Source organism: Phoxinus phoxinus, assembly GCF_949152265.1.
Source record: "Phoxinus phoxinus genome assembly, chromosome: 25".
Classification (NCBI taxonomy): domain Eukaryota; kingdom Metazoa; phylum Chordata; class Actinopteri; order Cypriniformes; family Leuciscidae; genus Phoxinus; species Phoxinus phoxinus.
Window position 1 is genome coordinate 5,958,948 of NC_136900.1, and position 21,000 is coordinate 5,979,947.

General features: G+C 38.3%; 1 protein-coding gene across 3 annotated transcripts in view; it reads right to left on the bottom strand.

The window, feature by feature from the left end:
• Positions 1-2,597: 2,597 nt before the first annotated feature.
• wwp2 (WW domain containing E3 ubiquitin protein ligase 2) overlaps positions 2,598-21,000 on the bottom strand; it is a 61,537-nt gene continuing 43,134 nt past the window's right edge. The window contains exons 12-24 of one of the 3 annotated variants that reach the window (XM_079603064.1): positions 19,775-19,856; positions 18,677-18,805; positions 16,669-16,747; positions 16,489-16,560; positions 15,420-15,508; positions 14,154-14,313; positions 9,889-10,022; positions 9,641-9,781; positions 5,427-5,547; positions 5,183-5,287; positions 4,993-5,089; positions 3,595-3,667; positions 2,598-3,504 (exon numbers count right to left, since the gene is read on the bottom strand). In XM_079603064.1, the coding sequence (XP_079459190.1) occupies positions 3,405-3,504; positions 3,595-3,667; positions 4,993-5,089; positions 5,183-5,287; positions 5,427-5,547; positions 9,641-9,781; positions 9,889-10,022; positions 14,154-14,313; positions 15,420-15,508; positions 16,489-16,560; positions 16,669-16,747; positions 18,677-18,805; positions 19,775-19,856 (1,382 nt within the window). In that variant the 3' untranslated portion in view covers positions 2,598-3,404. Of the gene's footprint in view, positions 3,505-3,594; positions 3,668-4,992; positions 5,090-5,182; positions 5,288-5,426; positions 5,548-9,640; positions 9,782-9,888; positions 10,023-14,153; positions 14,314-15,415; positions 15,509-16,488; positions 16,561-16,668; positions 16,748-18,676; positions 18,806-19,774; positions 19,857-21,000 lie in introns of all 3 variants that reach the window. The other 2 variants (XM_079603063.1, XM_079603065.1) reach the window with 2 other exon arrangements.

The following is a 21,000-nucleotide window of genomic DNA, read 5'->3' on the forward strand; positions in this document are numbered from 1 at the left end:
TTTTCTTTCCTAAAAGACATGACTGGAGTAAAAACCTTTTTTATGACCTGGTTTATTTTCTTTTATTTTAAAATACAGTTCTGTTAATATTTGATGCTGCTGAGAGCGGTTTACACACTTCATCATTCATTTGCATGACGTCAGCTGTTTGTGATTACAGAATGAAGAATTGTTTTGTTTTTTAAACATTAAATTTCACACTGATGCTCCAAAGAGGATGCTTTACAGACTGATCGACTCATATTGGACATCCTTATTGTTTACCAGCAATGTTTTCTCTACACAAGAACAATAATTAACTGAAATAGCCTATCTAGGGCTGAAGATAACTCGAAAAATAGTCTAAAGATGGAAGTCCTAAATGTATCATAAGCACTTTCAGTAATTGTAGACTCTGTTCCTCCAAGTCACCAGTTCCAAATTTAACCCGAAAATGAAAAAGATTACAGATTAGCAGCCAAAAGAGAAATATGCCTCTTGATATTTTAATAATATTGTCATAAACACAGCAACAACAACAAAAAAGAAGAAGTCGTTCTTTAATTAAGGGCACTTCTGACTACTTAAAATTAAACATTACTAATAAAATATAATGATAAGATAAAGGCCTTCATTAGCCTTCAAATGAACTTGTGTGCAAGTAATAACGTGACAATAATTATCTAACTTTTGTAGGAAAATGTTAAATAGGCCTTGTACACAACTTAGTTAACTAGCAATCAACCTAACTTATGAATTTTGAAATTCTAAAAATTTAAATACCGCTAAATTGGCTGCTTCTGAATGAAAATGATCTACTACTGACTGTTTAATGACAATAAAAAAGCGGCTCTGAGATCATCAGGTAAAAATCGTAAAATTAATTAAAGCCACATTGGATTTACTGTAATCACGAAATTCTGACTTGTAGAAAGTGTTCTTACAATAAACTAAAACCCTGAAGAAAAAAAAGTTTAATGTAGCTTATGTAGTTAAAGGCATTTGCAAAACAGCCAGAAACGCATAATTATGAGTTAGCAATTATGCTAATCACAACATAATGTCAGATCTTCAAACGGTCACTCTTCTGCACAGTGCTCCCAATTTCTCATTTCCATTCTAATTAAATATAAACTTGGAGAATAGTTGTTTAAAGGTGCAGTATGCGATTTCTGACAGTGAAAGCTGTTAACAGTGGATCGGCCAATCAGCAGTAGGGGGCGTGTCCACTGATGATGGGGGAGGAGAGAGAGTGAAGAAAGACTGTAGAAAGAGAGCCAATACAAAAGAGAAAAGGTCAGATGAATGTCACTGGGAAAATAAGGGTTATGATCAGGCAAGAGCTTTAGGAGTCACATTAATATTAATAAATCTTTTGAGCGCTGGAGAGACATAAGGCCTGAAGAGGCTCGTTCATCCGGACTGAGTGGCAGAAGAGCTGCGGGACTGGAGTTAACAGGGAAAACTGCGAGTCAAACAAACGATTATCAGTTTATACTAAAGGTTGGATTCGATAAGTGTTCATTACAATTTCCCAAAGATCCAGTGATCATGATATTGAGTATTGACATGCAGCCGGAATCGTGTTTCCTGACATTTATTTGTGCCCGATTTTGACGCCTGTGAATGCTTTATATAAATACAATATAAGTAGGTCTAAATCCAGGTAATCACTTAAATATCAATGTGTATATCACCATATAGTCCAGCCTTAAAACTTGTATCGTTTTTGTCTGTGTTTATTTAAAAACCTCCACTAATGCATAATGTAAGATGGTAAATATTTAATTGATAAGTTGTCAATACAATACATAACAATACAATACATAGGGTAATGATTTTACCCCAAAATTCAACATATTGACACAAAATGATCCACCTTTCGCTGTCAGGACACGTTGTTTCTGTGAATCGCAGTGATTCATTTGCTTTCGGCAGTCTGTAAAAATATACCTCAGATTTCATCAAATCTATATGTTCAGTCAATCTCGAAGCTCTCTTCCGGTTCAGAAGTGTTTTTCACAGCAGTGTGTGTTTGCCACTCAGCGGGAGTCCGTGACGTCACACGCATAACCTCTATATAGCAACACTGAGGTTTAGTTTCTTCTCCGGATGCGAGTAACATTGGTTTTGCTGTTGTTGTAATGTGGACAGTTTTGAGTGTCATTGAAGCATTATTTGGCTTCGCTTTATTCTTGCATTGCGTGTTTGTGCATTTTCGGGGCGGAGCAATGAAGGGAAGGGTGTGTTTGTTTTTCTCAGAAATCACTTACTGCACCTTTAAAATGCTAGAGATGGATGGACAGCCATTCTTTGTTATAAAAAAATGCCAAATTGGATACATGCTTTTTAAAATATTGTTATTTAATCCATTTAAATCATTCAAGGACAGAAACTTTCACTTCGGGAAATAACCCAATAATTCCTATAAAAACAAAGACCTCATAAAACATCATTAATGGTCAAAATTAATACATGTTTCGTTCCAAAACGAGACTCATTGACCTACTGGTGGGTCCTGCAGAAAAACAAACCTTAAGATGCATGTCTGGAAGAGTTTGGTTTCTTTTACCTAATATGTCACGGAGTAAAAAAAGGATTTTTCTGTCACAATCCAAAATGTTTTCACAGTCCATAACTGGATTTTATTTCAACTATGTACAGTGTAGCATGGCATGTCACAAAATAATGAAATCATATCTGATCGATCTCTTTAAAACAATTATTTCCTCAATCATCGATGGTCGTCTGATGATACACTGATGAGACACGTGAGCTTCATGACATTTGCTGCGGTTGATTATTATTATGAATATTTCTGTGTTGAGTGCTGCATTATAATGAGGGCGTTGAGCATTTCACCTCGCGCGGAAAATCAGGATCGATCACATTTTGATTTAGGCAATCCAGGGAATTAATTTTTAAAAATCTTGATAATGAAATACTGCAGTGACCTATGTCATAATTTGCACTGCTTTCTCTGCATAGAAATGTAAGGTGAAGTTATCATTCCCAGAAGAGGCCAAATGAAATATTACATTCAGACACGTCATTTCTCTGCTGCTGCTCCATCAGTGTTTCTGCGGTTTAAACGAATAGTTCAATCCAAAAATGAAACTGTGTTTACTCATCCTCATGTCATCTCCAGCATTGCTGTCATTCGAAGTTTGAAGAATCCCACACCACAACAGTTCATAGGGACCATTCCTCACGACTCCTCGCGTCTGTTGCGCGGGGAAATAACAGTATATCAGTCTAGAATGATGTGAGGGTGAGTTTTCATTTTTAGATGAACTAGTGAACTAGAACTGTAAGTCAGCAGCCAGTCTCAACGGTCTGTCCATCCAGTCCACATTAGTGGTGTTAATGGCCTAGTCACAAGAAACTGATTAATCATTTTCTTGGTCCTGTCCTTTCCATGCTCGTCACTCTTGTCCGAATCCCTCCGTTTCCTCGATCGCAAACAGGAGTTTTTCTCGGAGCTGTTCCATGTTCTTATAGGGTGGCAGATCCAGACGATTAAAGCTGAAAATGAGGCAGGAGGGACAAAGAAGTCACAAAACAGTTCTATAGAAACACTTATTTTCTATTATTGTTCAGATTTAGGCATCTCACCAAGTGTGACTTCTAGGCAGCCACGTTTCCTTCCCCACTTTGTCTATGCAAAATTTCTGTGGCCCGTTACTTCCTAGACAGTGAGGCGATACAATGATAAACTATTAGAAATATGTACACTTCTAAACATTGAATATGTACAATGACAGACTTCAGCTCAAAGCTGAATGGTGGAAAGACTTGATCAAACAAATGTTTTTTCTTTAATTGAATAACTTACGGTATTCATGCTGCCGTAACGAAATTATTGTAAATACGAATTTCCTAGTTATAAATTGGACATGAACGCCCTTCTCAAGTCGTATTTCCCACTGGGAGGCTCTGGGATCATTTTGAGTTGGACGGGCCATAAACGTTAAACATGGAGGGAGAGTTGTTCAAGTAGTGCATATTTAATTATAATATAACATGACTCTGGGGGTAATATGTGGACGGTACGGTGGCCCACCTGTGAAACTGAGGACGCTCCAAAGACTGATTGACTCATATTGGACATCCTTATCGTTTACAAGGATATTTTTCTCTACACAAGATCAATATTGAACTGAAATATTTTAGATCTGTCACTCTAAAAAATGTAAAGTCTATTAACTGAAGTCCTTAATGTATCATAAGCACTTTACAGACTGCTCCTCAGATTTTTGATTTCAGATTTTGATAGCATGCAGTAATTTCATATTTTATGAAAACTGTCTAAAGGGCAAAATGAGGTAATTACCGTATATACCCGAATATAAGACGACCCTGAATATAAGACGACCCCCCCATTTCCAGACTTATTTTTGGGACAAAAAGAGATTTTTGTGGAAAAAATCTGGCTTTCAACAGAAAATTATTTTATTTGAAAATTGCACTGATTCATTCTGTCTCTTCCTGCACGCGCGCGCACCTTTCTCTCTCTCTCTCGCTCTGCGTCTCTCGCGCGCACTTCTCTCACGCACCTCTCTCCGAAATCACAGCACAGATATTGTTTTTATCTTATGTGTATTTGATTTCATCAGACGACGGCTCGATTATCAGGATTTTTGTGCAGATTAACATCTTGGAAGGGAAAGCTGGTTTTGTCTTAATGGGTCGCGTTTCAGTCGCTATTTCATATCAATTCGTTCTTTCTCCCTTTCCCCCCGTGATTTTGTCTATATCGCGAATATAAGACGACCCCCCATTTTTCAGCCTATTTTTAGAACAAAAACCTCGTCTTATATTCGGGTATATACGGTAATGTGTTAAGCTTGCAGACAAATACTACTGGTGAATCGATGACTACTCCGAATAATAGTAATTATAGGAAAAAGGAAAAGTTAACTAATTAATGTTATTATTATTATTAACATGGTAAATAGTGTTATCAAAATGCACTGTTGTGTGTGAAGGTACATTAAGATATTATAGCTGTACCTATCAGTTCTGCAAAACCTCCGACCGGCAGTCGACAAGTTCCTGTGACGAACTGCAGAAGCCGAATTCTCTTCTCATTGTCCATTTCCTTCACGACCTGTGACACACAATGACATATATACAGTAAAAAGAGAAACGCGGGAGTAGCTGTGACTGCATAAAAGCACACAACACTGAGCGTGAACATTACCTGCCAGAACCAGTGAATTTGCTTGCTGTTTTTGGTGTAATGGCGATAGATGGTGTTCTTCTGCCAGTCGTTCAGATCGATCTCCTGCATCCCGCATAACATCAGCTACAGCGAGAAACAATCACAATCACACAGTTATTTACAACTGTTTTCTCAGAGATGTGTCTTCGTGTAGATGAGGGGGTTTTATTGGACTGTTAAGCATCTATAAATGTCAAGTCCTTGCTAAAAACACAACACCCACCTCCAACTCTTTCTCATCAAAATAACGCAGCCACTCCAGAGGCACAACCTCATTGAAGCCATCCAGGAAGGCTTTAGTCTGTTCCTCCACCCCGCGTGTGAACCGCCAGTCAGTGAGCAGACTGCAAGAAAAACATGCGATTAGCTTAAAATCACTGTGTTAAAGGAACAGTCCTTTTAAAAGAGGAAAAAGGTGTATAGATGAGGGTGATTGTAGCTTCATGGTTAAAAGTGAAGTGTGGGATTTCTGCACAAATAGCATTAACAGTGAGAGTAGCAAAGAACAGGTTTCTACAGTCAACAGACTCTTAAACTGGAGTTGAATAATACACTGGGATAGACTCTTTCATTTAAAAAAAAAAAAGCACTTTATCTCTAAGGACAGTAACTGTTACCAGTACATTATTAGTGTACGAAACATCAATGGATGAAAGGTGTCTGTTAACATTTCAAGATTTCTATAAATATATTTCTCATGTCTGTGAAGCTAGCCTGAAGCAGTTTTGTGACACACAGTTCAGGGAGACTGAGACGGCAGAAAGCGCATCCTGTTTGTTTTCTTTTTTTTTGGACAAAAGCACAACACCTTGTTGTTATTTTTAAGTTTACACAAATAAAAGTAACCATTTACAGATTTCGAATAAGGTATTACTCTTATTGTTTTAGGTATTATTACTCTTAGGGCCCTATCTTGCACCCAGCACAATTGACTTTGTACACGACGCATGTATCATTCCTATTTTGCACCTTGAGTATTTCACAGCAGACTTTTCCCTCCACAGACGCACGTCGGTAAATTAGGGAATAAACTTGCGCTCGCGGGGGCGTTTCAGCGAAAAGAGGAGCGTGTTCCGGCGCAAAACTTCCCTGGTGCTATTTTGCAGTTTTAGAAAGCAATTCCGCCTCTGACCAGGAAAAACCCAGTCTAAAGACAGCGGCGCGTTGTGCGTTAGTCATATGCTATTTTAAGGGCGCGTGCATGGTCATAATGTAGCGTGTTAACGCGCATACACTTTGATTCTCTAATCTAAACAGACGCAGCAGTTTTCATTTTTGCAAATCATACATTATTACAAGGAAAAATATTAACACACGAGGGAAATCATTGTTAATCATTGTTGTGTCCATGAAGATGTGTAAAAATAGGCATAAATCTAATTACACATTTACCCAAATTATTATACGCCTGTTTAACCGAAGCTAATTTGTGTGGGTTTCTCCCATCATCCCCAATGTCACTTCTCTGTGTTTTACGGCCCGGACGAGAACGTCGGTCTCCTCAGCTGTGAACCACTCCTGGTTTGCGCTGGCAAATCCGCCGTTATAATAACAATCCGCCATGGAACAAGCGCGCCTGCTCTTAAAGGGAATGTGAGAGGACGCTCTGATTGGTTTATTTCACGTTACGCCCAAACCACACCTATGAATAATGAAGCTACTTCAGACCAACCCCTTTTAGATTTGCGCCGGGCGCAAGAGTCATTTATCCCGCCGGTATAATAGCAACAGCGCCCAGGATCCGCCCACAAAGTTACTTGCGTTTCGCGTTTGATACTTGCGTTTCAGAGCGTTACAATAGGGCCCAAAGTGTGTTTGGCCATCTGTCGGTGTAGGGCTGCCCTCGACTAATGATATTTCTAGTCGACCACTGTAGTAGTCGTTAATTTAAACAATTAGTTTATATCAATGTAATTACTTAAACATACTGGGGGTGGAGGCGCCTTTCATACGGATTACATAAATTTGAATTGGTTCGTTTAAAAACATTTCAAGATTTCTATAGATATATTTCTCAAGTCTGTGAAGCTAGCCTATATACGCTGAGTTTCGGTTCAGTTCTGTGACACACTCTAGTTCAGGGAGACTGAGACGGCAGAAAGTGCATCCTGTTTGTTTTCTTTTTTTTTTACAAAAGCACAACACCTTGTTGTTATTGTAAGTTTACACAAATAAAAGTAACCATTTACAGTTTTAAATAATGTATTACTCTTATATACATTACCAAAAAATATCTGTGTATTTTAGGCCCTGTTTACACGAGAACACTCGCGGGTGAAAACGTAAAAATATTTTATCGGATGTGCCTTTCGTTTACACGGCGACGGCGTTTTTGGGGCTTAAAAACGCAAAAAAGTGAAACCACCCTCCAGAGTGGAAATCTTAAAAACGCTCCACCATCGCGTTCCCGTCTAAAGGGTAAAAACGCAAAAGTCTGCTAGACAGTGAAGGCGGCGCGTACGCGTTTACGTCACAGGCATGTGCCAGTACAGGAAAATAACAAAACATTATCAAACTAAAATATAGCATTAATTTCATTGACAAATTTTTTTTAAAATTCTGTCATTTTTTAGCGACACGCGAAGAGCACCGAGGGTTAAAGCAGCAGCTTTACCGTATTAAACATGAAAAACTGTGTCAGCGTCTCTTTTACTTTCAGTGCTCCACATCGCCACCAAGCGGCCTGGAGTGCACACTACATCGAACTTCACACACTTTTGCGTCACCATATGCACGCAGATTTCCCCTCCATAACGCTCGCCTAAACGCAGAATAAAAAGTGATAACGCAACGCCACTTTTGCGTTTTCTCTTTAGATCTTTTCCGTGTAAACATAGCCTTAAGTTGTTTCCGCTGTTATCAGGAATACGCCGGCGCCTCCGTGTCCTGCGGTAGAGCACGCTTCAGCTTCCTCACTCCACACGGACACTTGGATGTTAGATACGGTTAACGTTAGAGCGAGTGGCCAAGTTAAGTTTCTATGACTTGCTATTTCAAATAAGTCATTTTTGAGTAGGGGTGTGACGGTTAGTATATAACCGTGAGACCGACGGTTATAGTTAAACACCGTCATTAGAACTCTATAACCGCCAAAACCGTGTTATTAAAATATTTTTTACAAACATAAAAAAAAAAAATAATAATAATAATTTTTTAGATAGGATCATAATATGCGCAATACATCGGGAGACATGGTTTTTACCACTTAATGAAGTTTTGTTTTGTAAATCGTCAGAAATGATTTTTACCACTTCATATAAGTTTTGCTTTGTAAGCCTTTCCTTAAAGCGAATTTCGTTTTGTACAAATTGTACCTTAATTTTAATAAATGTTTCATCAACCAATTGCATGTATTTAATAATATAGCAGACAATATAATAACCGTGACATTGAGGCGCCGGCGCGCCGCGTTCACTTGCATTGCGTTGTGAACTAGAGCGTGTCTCATCGTAAATGAATGAAACTATGCCTATGCCTCATGCATTAGCATTAAATATCTTTGCTACATCCCTTCTAGACGGGTGCGGCTTTGAGAAATCTTGGAGATCTCCCTAATAAACGGAGGTCTGAAATATCTGCCCCTTTACCGATCAGAGCGCGCGCTGACACGGAGTTAACCCGCTATCTCCAAGAAGAACCAATTGACTCTACGGCTAATCCACTAGCATGGTGGGGAGACACACGCTATCCGCTCTTAGCAAAATTGGCACGTAAATACATGTGTATTTGTGCTGCAAGCACAGCATCAGAGCGAGTTTTTAGGTAACATAGCTACCCCTGTCAGATCGTCACTAAAACCGAGTAAAGTGAACATGTTGGTGTTCCTGTCACGGAACTTTGAAGTCGAAAAAGATTAGGAATTTAAAATGTCATTGCACTTTTTTTGTTTCCTGTATTTAGTTAGTTTAATTAAGGTATTATCACAACAATCGTTGTTCGACTTTTTTTTTCTTTGATAAAGGTATGTAGATTTTATCATTTGTAATTTAGGCCTACTCATTCATTTTTATGCAGCTCTTATATAATTTAAGCAGCGTTTTTAAAAGGATTTGTTTAGTGTGTGTGATTTATTTAAAACAAAGCATGTTCATTGCTTCTTTTTTTTTAAAGGATTTTAAAAAAAAAACCGACGGTTATGTTACGAACCGTCACATTTGACTCACATCATAACCGTCATCACCAATTCTGAAACCGGCACACCCCTATTTTTGAGGTAGATGAAATATAGGCGAACATTTGGATTTCCCGCCTGACATACGGTAATTACCCGCCGTTAGCGAACCGTCCCTCACAGGCTGCGTGACTTCACTTCCTGTGGAGCTTTTTTTTCTGCAACTAATAAAAAGTGGTTCGACTAAGCCTCTTCTATCGCTATCAGCAGGAAGTCTTATGTGAAATGGCCTTTATAGTGAAAATAAATGAACAGGGCAGCTGTACCCAATATATTCCTCCTTGTTGTCGTGAGTGACGAGCTCATTTTCTCCATCGTTCTTCAGCTGGTGTGTCGTCACCTTTCCCAAAATCTCCATGTCCTGAGCGAAGTACAGCTCCACGCCACACTCTTCCAAATCATTCTCTCTGTGAACGTACACCAGCGTGGAGATCAGCGATGCGCAGTTTGACAGAGACCGGTTTTGATCGTCATCTGTATTGAATGAATGATTGAATGCAGGCTAGATACTCACTTGACCCACATGATGGAGTTGTAAAACTCCGGGTCGATGGACTCCAGGTCTTTCAGGGTGGGTTTCTTGTTAAGCATGCGCTTGTAGAAGGGTAGAGTGAAGCCGGTGTCAATGAACTTCCCATGATACAGTGCCTGCAGGGAGCCAATCACAGGTAGAAGATAGTTTAAGTCAGCATGAAACTCTTTTTTCCAGACGAGGCGAGGGATTGAGACTCATCTATTGGACAACCGTATTGCCTAGCCTTTGCGCCGGTGTTTGAGGGCAAGGTTTCGTTAATACTTTTATTTACGATTATAATACATTTTAAATAATAATAATGTGCATAGATATTTATTATACTGTAAGTTCTGCAACATTCCATAAAAAATTTATAATTGTCAATTGTGTCAAAATGTCATGCTATCTAAATCTATTTTAAAATGATTTTGCTAAATATTTTAACTATTATGCATGCAGCATTTATGAGATCATTAATTGAGGCCACATGGAATTTTTCAACTTTTAAAAATTAATTTTAGAAACAAATCCATGGAAACATTTATGCATCATCAACCAGGAATGCAGTCACAGATCATTAACTGCTGATTTGTCAAATTCTGTCCAACCAAGTTCAAATTCAACACCGATTTATTTTCCTGTTGTTTATTGCAGACAGAATGCAAGATTTCACACATAAACTGTAATTTTACTAAATGAGTTCATTCTGAGTGGCTGGAGGGTGAACTGATGGCCATTATAAACATTACTGTTCTATTTAATGTGTTTGAGATGCATCTTATCGGTTTTAAGAGTCATTAGGGCAATTCTGCCCCCCCAAAAAATGTAAATCCAATTAAATATCAAACAATTATGCAAATGTACATCTGATAAAGCTGCAATAACAGTTTAACCTTCAATAACCTTAACACTGCCTTACATTATTAGAAGTAATTTGTGTTACTTACAACACGAATCATAAATAATAATAATTTGTGACCAGCCATTTTGAAGCTAGTACTGGACATATTGCTCGCAGTTCGTCACGTATCCACATTGCTTGTGAATTTATCTGATTGTGTGATGCAAAAATTGTCAGCAAATTAAAGGGTTAGTTCACCCAAAAAATGATAATTATCCTATAATTGACCCGTCCTCAAGCCTTCCAAGCTTTATATGGCAGTTAATGGTACCTTTTTTTGAAGCCCAAAAAAGTGCATCCATCCATCATAAAAGTGCTCCACACGGCTCCGGGGAGTTAATACCGGCCTTCTGAAGCCAAGCCATATTTATACATTTATAAACTAGAATCACTGGCTCCCGTATACAAGTCTAGTTCTGGTGGAAGAGTGACCTCTGACCCCGACGCTTGACGTATTGAAGAATGTGGAAGAGCGGAGGATAGAGCAAAACAAAACACCGGTCAGGAATTAGAAGTCTAAAACAGGAATTTTTAAAGAGAAATGTGGGAGGAGTTTGAGTTTGATGCCCAGCGCTGTTTGTTTGAACTCTCACCTCAGCTTACGCTACTCCTACATCGGGTCAGAGGTCACTCTTCGACGTTACCGGAAGCAAGTGATAACAGTTCATAAAGTTATAATTATGTATATTTTTCTTACAAAAAAATGCATAGCTTTGCTTCAGAAGGCCTTTATTAACCCCTCTCTAGTCGTATGAATTACTTTTATGATGGAGGGATGCACCATTCTTTTTTGGGCTTTAAAATCTAAGTTACTATTGACTGCCATTATAAAGCTTGAAAGAGCCAGGATATTTTTTAATAAACTCAGATTGGCTGAAATAAGAAACTCATATACACATAGGATGGCTTGAGGGTGAGTAATTTATGGGATAATTTTCATTTCAACCCTTTAACTGTGTGTGATGTAGTTGCTACAGCACAATGTAGTGCGTGTACTGTGCAACTGTGACTCTCTGAAAAATACATATTTGTGATTGTATCATCTGATCTTAATGTTAAAATATCAGTGGACCTCATTCGTGAAACTTTGGCAAATATTTAAGTAAATTCAGAGTAATTATGCACAAATGTCACCAAAACTCTCCTCTGGATTCTCAAACACTCCGTAAACCTCATACTTGAAAGTTAAACGTGTATAAGAATGAAAATCATTCGGAATCAAAACTGCCAAAGTAATCAACATGAGCCTCAAATTTCATGATCGGTGCACCATTATAAACTACAGATAAACCAGTTTATACACTTTTTATAATATTGATAATACATTAAAGGAGAACTCCGGTCAATTTTAACATTGAGCTAATTTTTTTGTAAATTTGGAGTGCTGTCAATACAGAGAACAACGACAAAAATCGGTGTTGCCTACACGTTTAATCCTCTTTTTAAAATTTGCACCCTGTTGACTTCAATGGGGCAAGTTTTAAAACTGCTTTTATTTCTCTTATCATCCTTGATGTGTCATTACAAGTGCCCAGCCATGTTGAGTGATTCCTTCAGAGTGAACACGGTGAATCTGACTGCAGTAGATGTGAAAGATATGAATAAAAATGATGTTATATCAGCCAGCGCAAATACCTGTATTTACTTCCTGATTTCGGTCGATGTCCAAAGTAGTCGATTGTCGAGTTCACGCGCATAGGTTTAGTTACCTACGATCACGCGCGTGAACTCGACAATCGACTACTTTGGACTTCGACCGAAAACAGGAAGTAAATACAGGTATGTGCGCTGGCTGAAATAACATCATTTTTATTCATATCATTCACATCTAATGCAGTCAGATTCACCGTGTTCACTCTGAAGGAATCACTCAACATGACTGGGCACTTGTAATGACACATCAAGGATGTTAAAGGAACACTCCGACTTTTTGGGACTTTAGCCTATTCAACGTATCCCCCAGAGTTAGATAAGTCCATACATACCTTTTTCATCTCCGTGCGTGCTATAAGTCTGTTTGACGCACCCACCGCTAGCCTAGCTTAGCACAGAGACTGGATGTAAATGGTTGCAGCTAGCATACTAATCCAAATAAGTGACAAAATAACGCAAACATTTTCCTATTTACATGTTGTGATTTGTATAGTCACAGAGTGTACAAAAAACAAAGTCACATGAGACACAGACATATTTTAACCGTATAAATACTGGGAACTATATTCTCTGAAGGCGAAGCACTGCTACTTGGGCGGAGTGATAACCGCAGCACCTGAGACGCGCCGTGGTGAGAAGTAGAGAGTTCGTTCAGAGCGCGTCTCAGGTGCTGCGGTTATCACTCCGCCCAAGTAGCAGTGGTTGGTGCGTCAAACAGACTTATAGCACGCACGGAGATGAAAAAGGTATGTATGGACTTATCTAACTCTGGGGGATAAGTTGAATAGGCTAAAGTCCCAAAAAGTCGGAGTGTTCCTTTAAGAGGCTAAAAGCAGGTTTAAAACTTGCCCCATTGAAGTCAACAGGGTGCAAATTTTAAAAAGAGGATAACACGGTGTAGGCAACACCGATTTTTGTCGTTGTTCTCTTTATTGACAGCACTCCAAATTTACAAAAAAATTAGCTCAATGTTAAAATTGACCGGAGTTCTCCTTTAAGCAATCATGAATATTGTAGGTTTTTAATGTGCTTTCCTGAGTTACATCATCTAACACAGCAGTTTTGCCTGTGTGTGTGTGTGTGTGTGTGTGTGTGTGTGTGTGTGTGTGTGTGTGTGTGTGTGTGTGTATGTGTGTGTGTGTGTGTATATAATGTGTATACATACTGTATATAGACAGCAAACTGTTTAATGTAACAGCACAGAGCTCTTTTTTTTATTTTTTATTTATTCTTCTGGAAACAAACTTTGTTGCATTATTTTCCTGTTATCTCTGTAAAGCTGCTTTGAAACGATATGTATTGTAAAAAGTGCTATATAAATAAATGTGACTTGACTCGACTCTGGGAATGATCTCCAAAAACAACACAGACGCCCAGAGTCGCACAGTCTGTTCAGAACAAGCTCAAAATAGGAGAAACACTATTAAGGGCTGAGAAAGAATTCAACACACAGCTCAGAGAATCTCTATAATACATGTTTGAGAATGTCAAACCCGGACCTGCATATGGGCTCATGAAGGGTGTGAGAGAAACTCTGATCTTAATATAACACCAGTCACTATATCAGAACACAAGGATTTATTTTCATGCATGAGGTTCACACTCATCCACACACACACACACACACACACACACACGCACGCACGCACGCACGCGCACACACAACTTCAGTTTAATGTGAAGCTGCTAGTCTTAAGGCGTTCCCTCTCACCATGGCAATGAAGCGTCCGATGAAGCGGAAGTAAGTGAGGTGGTCGGGGTTGATGGAAGAAGCTGGGTTTATCTGCAGACAGTAGTTGTTTTTACCGGCGTACTCAAACAGACAGTACATGGGGTTCAACACCTCATGAGACAGCAAGAAGAACCACTCCCTACAGACAGAGACAGAAGAAGAGAGTCAGTCACACAACTCTCTGAATGCTGCCTTTAGCTGCCATTATAATGAGACATACTTAAATATTCACACATCACTGAGACAAACTTCGCTGGACAATTATGCAAGAATAAAGATAGTTTGGAGAATCTTTTGGATACTAACAAATCGAAATTGTTTTTTTACATTTGTAACTAAAAATTTAATTAAAATTTAGATTTTATAGATTAAATTAGGAATGATTTAAACAGATGTCTTCAGTAAAAGGAACATTTAATTGTTTAAATCTCGACAAAGTGTTTCATTATACAACAACTTCACATGAATGGACAATACAGCACTGTTTAAAAAGCATAGAATGTCAATTTAAGCTGGAAACATTCTGGTAGCTTTTCCTCTAAAGTACACCGACTCATTTATTTAAAAAAAAAAAAGTTTTGTTTTTAGAAAATGTAGTTATGAGAAGAAAGTGATATGTAGGCACAATCTGTTTTCGGCTATAAACCTGAATTCATTCTAAGCCACTTGAAATCAAATAAAAGAAAACAGATTTACAGGAAAATGCACAAATAATAAAGGAAACCTTTTTGTGGAATAAAACAATAAAAATGAAATGGAACACAAAACATTGTAAAAAAGAAAAAGAAAAGAATTATTAACAAAACAAACAAATGCAATACATTTCTTGAGATGGACAGTGTGCACATACAGTGATGAAGATGAAGACAGCACAAACACACACATCAAATCATAACCAATTCACCAGAACCCAAGGCTTGACCTTTGACCCCAGGGGGGGTTTGGAAAGAAGGTAAAGGGGCAAAGAGGGGACCATGATTGGGGGTGACAGGGGTGTTTGGTCACACCACAGGACGACGCAGACACCTCCAGACATCCCGTCCGTGGTTCTACCCTGTGGTAGAACAGCATGACGTAACCTACCATAGGGTAAAACCACTGACAGGACGCAGGAGACAGACACAGACACAGGAAGACAACTATGAGGTCCAGACACCAAACGAGCAGTAACACCCGAAACAAGAAACATTCAGCACGAGCGGGAACATGAAGACGACCGACAGCGAGACGTCACAGTGAACTTGCCTGGCTATTCCTCCGTAATCCAGTCCCTCCTCTCCTCTCATGATGATGTAGAGTCTCCGACGGAGGTCGTACGGCTTCATGTTCATGATCTGAGACGGGACAGGGGGACATCTCATTAGAACCTCAATACACACTTGAAAACGGGAAAAAAGTTTGAAGGCTTGAAAAAGTCTTAAAGAAAGTGTTGTTCAAGGGAATGTTGCTTGTCCATCTCAGGAGATCAAACTAGAATGATATGAGCCGTTTATATGAGATATTATATGATCTGAGATATTATATGATCTGAGATATTATATGATCTGAGATATTATATGATCTGAGATGTCCGTAATTAGGAGACCAATTTGGTTTGATCTCAATTTGGTTTGATCTCATATTGGCCATAAATGAAAGAAAGAAATACTGTTTCACAATTGTGACCCTGGACAACAAAACCAGTCACAAACGTCAATTTTTTTAAAATTAAGATTTATACAGCATCTGTAAGCTTTCCATTGATGTGTGGTTTGTTAGGGTATGACAATATTTGGCCGAGATACAACTATTTGAAAATCTAGAATCTGAACGTTATGTTCGCGATTTTGCTGCATTCACTCACAAAAATATATATTTTTATATATTTACGGTAGAAAATTTACAAAATATCTTCATGGAACATGATCTTAACTTAATATCCTAAAGATATTTAGCATAAAAGAAAAATGGATCATTTTGACCCATACAATGTATTGTTGGCTATTGCCAGAAATATACCTGTGCGACCTGTGACTGGTTTTGTGGTCCAGGGTCACAATTTTCCTAATAAAATTGGTAAGAGGCTTTAATGGAATGAATTTAACAGAGAAAATTTTTGTCGTTGTATTCAGGTTGTACAAGCCAAAATCATAATGATCTATGATAATGAATTGGGGTAAAAATTGTTCTGTGCCTTCATTGCTGTAAAAATGTTATTGGGACAACCTCTATACAGGCGCTACTCAACACGCGTCACTAAAGCCACACAAATGATGAGAAAACCATCGCCTGCCTCCAGCGTAGACAGTTTTGGTGATTATAGAAGTTCACCCACCTGTTGAAATGAGTCCTCAAACAGAGTCTGTCGGGATACGGAGATTTTCACATGACTGGGAAGCGCGTTGGACTGTGTAAAGAGGCCAGAAAAAAGAGGAGCCCATACATTAATTTTGCAGATGCTAAATGACAGAAATGTTGCACTAGCATAAGGCCTGTGGCGATTTGAAGAACTCACGTGACACAAGAAGCGGAACTGGTGATATTTCCACCTGAAGCTGCGGTCGTACGCTCCCGGAGACCCGCCCTGTCTCGAACTAAACAGGAACACAGAAAATAAAGCCAAAGCGCTATGAGAACATTCTGACATCATCTCTTCCATGAGTGTGTGTGGCGCTTCAGATCAACGATAAACCCACATGAGCAGTAAAAGGGGAAACAGGATAAACTAAAAGTTAAGTAAAGTCAGCCATGATGACACCGATTCCATAAACAGGTGAAAGTGACAGAATGTGGGATTCAGATCAGAGAGAAGACCGTGTGGTTTACACAGGCTAGATTTAGGGAGTCTGGTGCTGCACGGCCGTGATAACACAAGATAACACAAGCAAAAGGCATTTCACTTCGACGTCTGAGGAATGAAACATATTTAAGACAACAAAAAGATGCATGAAAGGAACAAAGGAGATACTGAGAGAAACAAAGAAAGAAAAAAATAACACTAACATTCTGTGTACGGTAAGTATATACTGTATAAAATATTCAACAATATTATTGATCTGACTGTACTGACGCTGCTGTATGAGAACTGAGCTGGACGATGACATAATTTTGTGCAGAACTGCTTTAGATTAAATTTAATAATTGCTGATCTTTACAAGGGAACTGAACCAACACTGAACTGACTTCAGCTGAACAACAGCCGAAACGCATCATTTCCTGGTTATCTCTGTAAAGCTGCTTTTATAAAGCGCTTTAGAAATAAAGGTGACCTGACTGGATGTGTATATATACAAATTATACACTAACCAACCAAAAGTTTGGAAAAATGAAGTCCCTTCTGCTCACCAAGGCTGCATTTGTTCGATCAAAAATACAGTAAAAACAGTAACGTGAAATAATATTATTATTTTTTTCTATTTTAACATGTTATTTATGCCTGAATACTCAGCATCATTACTCCAGTCTTCAGTGCCACATTATTATTCAGAAATCATTCTAATATGCTAATTTAGTGCTCAAGAATGTTTTTTATTATTATTATTAATGTTGAAAACATTGGAAACATGTTTTTTGCTGATTAATATTCTGTGGAAACCATGATATCCATTCAAAATTTGGGGGCAATAACATTTTTTTTTAAAGAAACTAATATTTCAATATTAGCCAAGGAGATAAATTGATCAAAGATGACAGTATTACATTTATAATGTAACAAAAGATTTCTATTGATCAAAGAATCCTAAAAATGGTTTCCAAAAATATATTAAGCAGCAAAAATTATTAACATTGATAATAATAAGAACCATTATTAATAATTGAGCACCAAATCAGCATATTGAGAGATCATGTGACACTGAAGAAAATTCTACATAACAGTTCTTTTAAATTGAAATTTCACAATATTACTTGGTGAGCAGAGGAGATATCTTTCAAAAATAGTAACACTTTACAATAAGGTCTCATTTGCTAACATTAGTTAATATGAACTAACTATGAAAAATATATTTTTTCAACATCTTTGGCGATGTTAGTCAATAAAAATATGATTGTTCATTGTTTGTTCATCTTAGTTCACAGTGCGTTCAATAATGTTAACAAATACAACTTTTTGATTGTAATAATGTCTAAGTAAATGTAGAAATTAACATGTAATAAGTATTTTTTATCGTTAGTTCATGTTAACTAATGTAGTTAACAAACGAAACCTTTTAAATCGTTACCCAAATTTGAAACTTTTGAATGGTAGTGTACACATAGTTTCTATAAAAAAATGTTGAACTTTATTATGTCATAGACCTACATTGTATTGGCCATCTGCTCTCATTTTCTCCAGATATATTGGAAAGCTCATATCTGTGGATGTGAACCTCCCGCAGACTGTGAACCCCTTTCTCCATCAGGTCCTTGATCTACTGTGTGTGTGTATGTGTGTGTGTGTGTGTCTCTCTCTCTCTCGCAGTGAACTCCTGCCTTCACATGCAATCAAAACAAGCACTCTAAACTATAGCGTGTGTGATGTTTACCCTGACTCAAAGCCCGGTCGAGGGTCTTTAAAGGTGGTGGTGCGAGAATTGTGGTCCACAAAGTATCGCACCCCCTCTGCAGTGTACTTCATCTCCCAGCCGGGCGGCAGGGGCGGCTCCTGGATCATCCTGCAAACGGAGGAGGGCAGTGAGAGCAGCGCACCCTGCTGGACGCTACACACACAAGACTGGGGGGGAGCTCAAATATAGAGTAACATGCGGTTTTACTGAACAATCTAAAACGCAATGTACAAATAAACAAAATGCAAAAATCAAAAAAATGAGCAAACAAATAATACAATGTTTTGCAGCTTAAGTGGATGAGTTTGATCATGTGTGGTATTCACTGGGTCTCTATCAAAGGACTGATAAGAACATACCAGTGTGTGTGAGCAAGCAACTAGACAAAAGCTGCCAAAACAATAATGCTGCTTTTCCCGGTCGTTTTAACAGAGCCAGGCATTAAAAGTGTGATCCACACCGCATGTATAAACTGCACGGCCGAGGATCGTCCGCTTACACAGGAAAAGGCCTGTTCGACTGATGCAAGGCCATTGAGAGCAGTTCATATGTTATGCTATATTTAGCTGTGGGCAAATCTGAAATTGGAAAACGTTTTTGAAAACAGATTTATGCTTGCGGATATGCTGCTCATTTTAACAGCCCGGAAACTACAAACACGACCTTGTTTATAAGCGGGCGGGAGCAAATCAGACTAGAGCTTGGCCAACTCCTCTTTCCTGACAAGAAGCATTACTGCTGTTTTTTGTTCGTCTTTGGCACATTATATGGCGTGACAATATCATTTAGTGTCAATATTTGAGATGTCATATACGTCAATAACAATGTCTCACATTGATCAAAGTAGAGGTAAGATCTTTAGCTACCTGTCATTAGTAACTTGTATTGCCAACTATAGGGTAGCTTAACTGAATTATGACCTGCTTGTGAGCTTAGCAGTTTTAAAGTCACTTCCCCAACTGACCAAGACACACACACTGTTTAACACCCACTGACTGAAGTCTGACAAACTCCACTGGAATCTACAGATGACTTGCTATGGACTGTAAGGATCATGTGACAGGAGGACATGATTACCCTTGGGTTCGAGGGTCCTCCCACTGCGTAGTTCGGGTGTTGTGATTGACATAATACACTCTTCCGTTGTCCTGGCGTTTCTCTGAGGGAAAAGAGAGCACATTTAGACGTTCGTTTTCAGCATACATATTAATACGTACAGCTGTTTCGCATTCATAATGGTTGCAGACTTACTTTAAGCTTAACAGTCAGTCTTAGCCCGATACCAAGATAAAATGCTATGTGTTATGTAGAAGGTGGTTGTGCAATAATTACGCATTAGTCAATTACTTAACTGTTGCTTCCTGTTTAACGTACAGTGATGAAATTGGGAAACATTGTTTAGAGAAGATTTTTTTTTATAACTGCTATTTACTCAATTTAAGCTGTTTTTCCACTATTAATTTCCCACATCTTGATGGATTGGGTGAACGATTCCTTATCATATTGAAAAATATACTAAAGTAATGTAATGTCCCCATGGGCTGATGGGTAAGACGGTGTCAAATCTGACAGAGCTGGCTGAAAACTCACGAGTCAGTGGGGCATCTCACTAGCGCGTGCTGCAACATACCATCTCGTGTCTCACTTCAGCTCACGATTGAGTTTAACAAGAACAGAGACCTTCACGATTTAAAGAGCAAAAAAGAAAAGAGAAAATCTGCTGGCCAATTCCTTTTCCACACAGAAAGAAGTGTGTGTGTGTGTGTGTCCCGTACCCCTCACCCCCTCATCCACTCTTGGTCTGACATCTTGTTTTCATTAACAGTGGTTTGTGGAGCACACAGTAGCCCTCACATTACTGCACACACAACACTCTCTCTTTCTGCCTTTCCCTTCTTTAACCCCCTCATCACAGCTTCAGTTATATCCCTGAAAACCACCGTTTTTAACAGAAATAACTATTGATTTTTTTTTTTTCAACAACAGATGATACATTTTTAATTTTAAGTGTAAGATAAAATAATATGTAAAGATGTGATTTTAATTACATAATTAAAACATTATTTTAAACAATAATAATTGTATCATTAGACTAATAATTATAATTAATTTTATTACACATGTCTAATGAAACAAATAACTTTGCATAATTAGCACTAAACTGTATTCTTGACAACCAGTTTCCTACAGTGTGCGAGTCTCATGTCTATAATCGTATCACTCGCGTCCAGAGAATACTGCATTTATTTATTCAGCAAGTATCCATGTAATAACAGCCTCTGCTTCATGTTGGGGTTTATTTT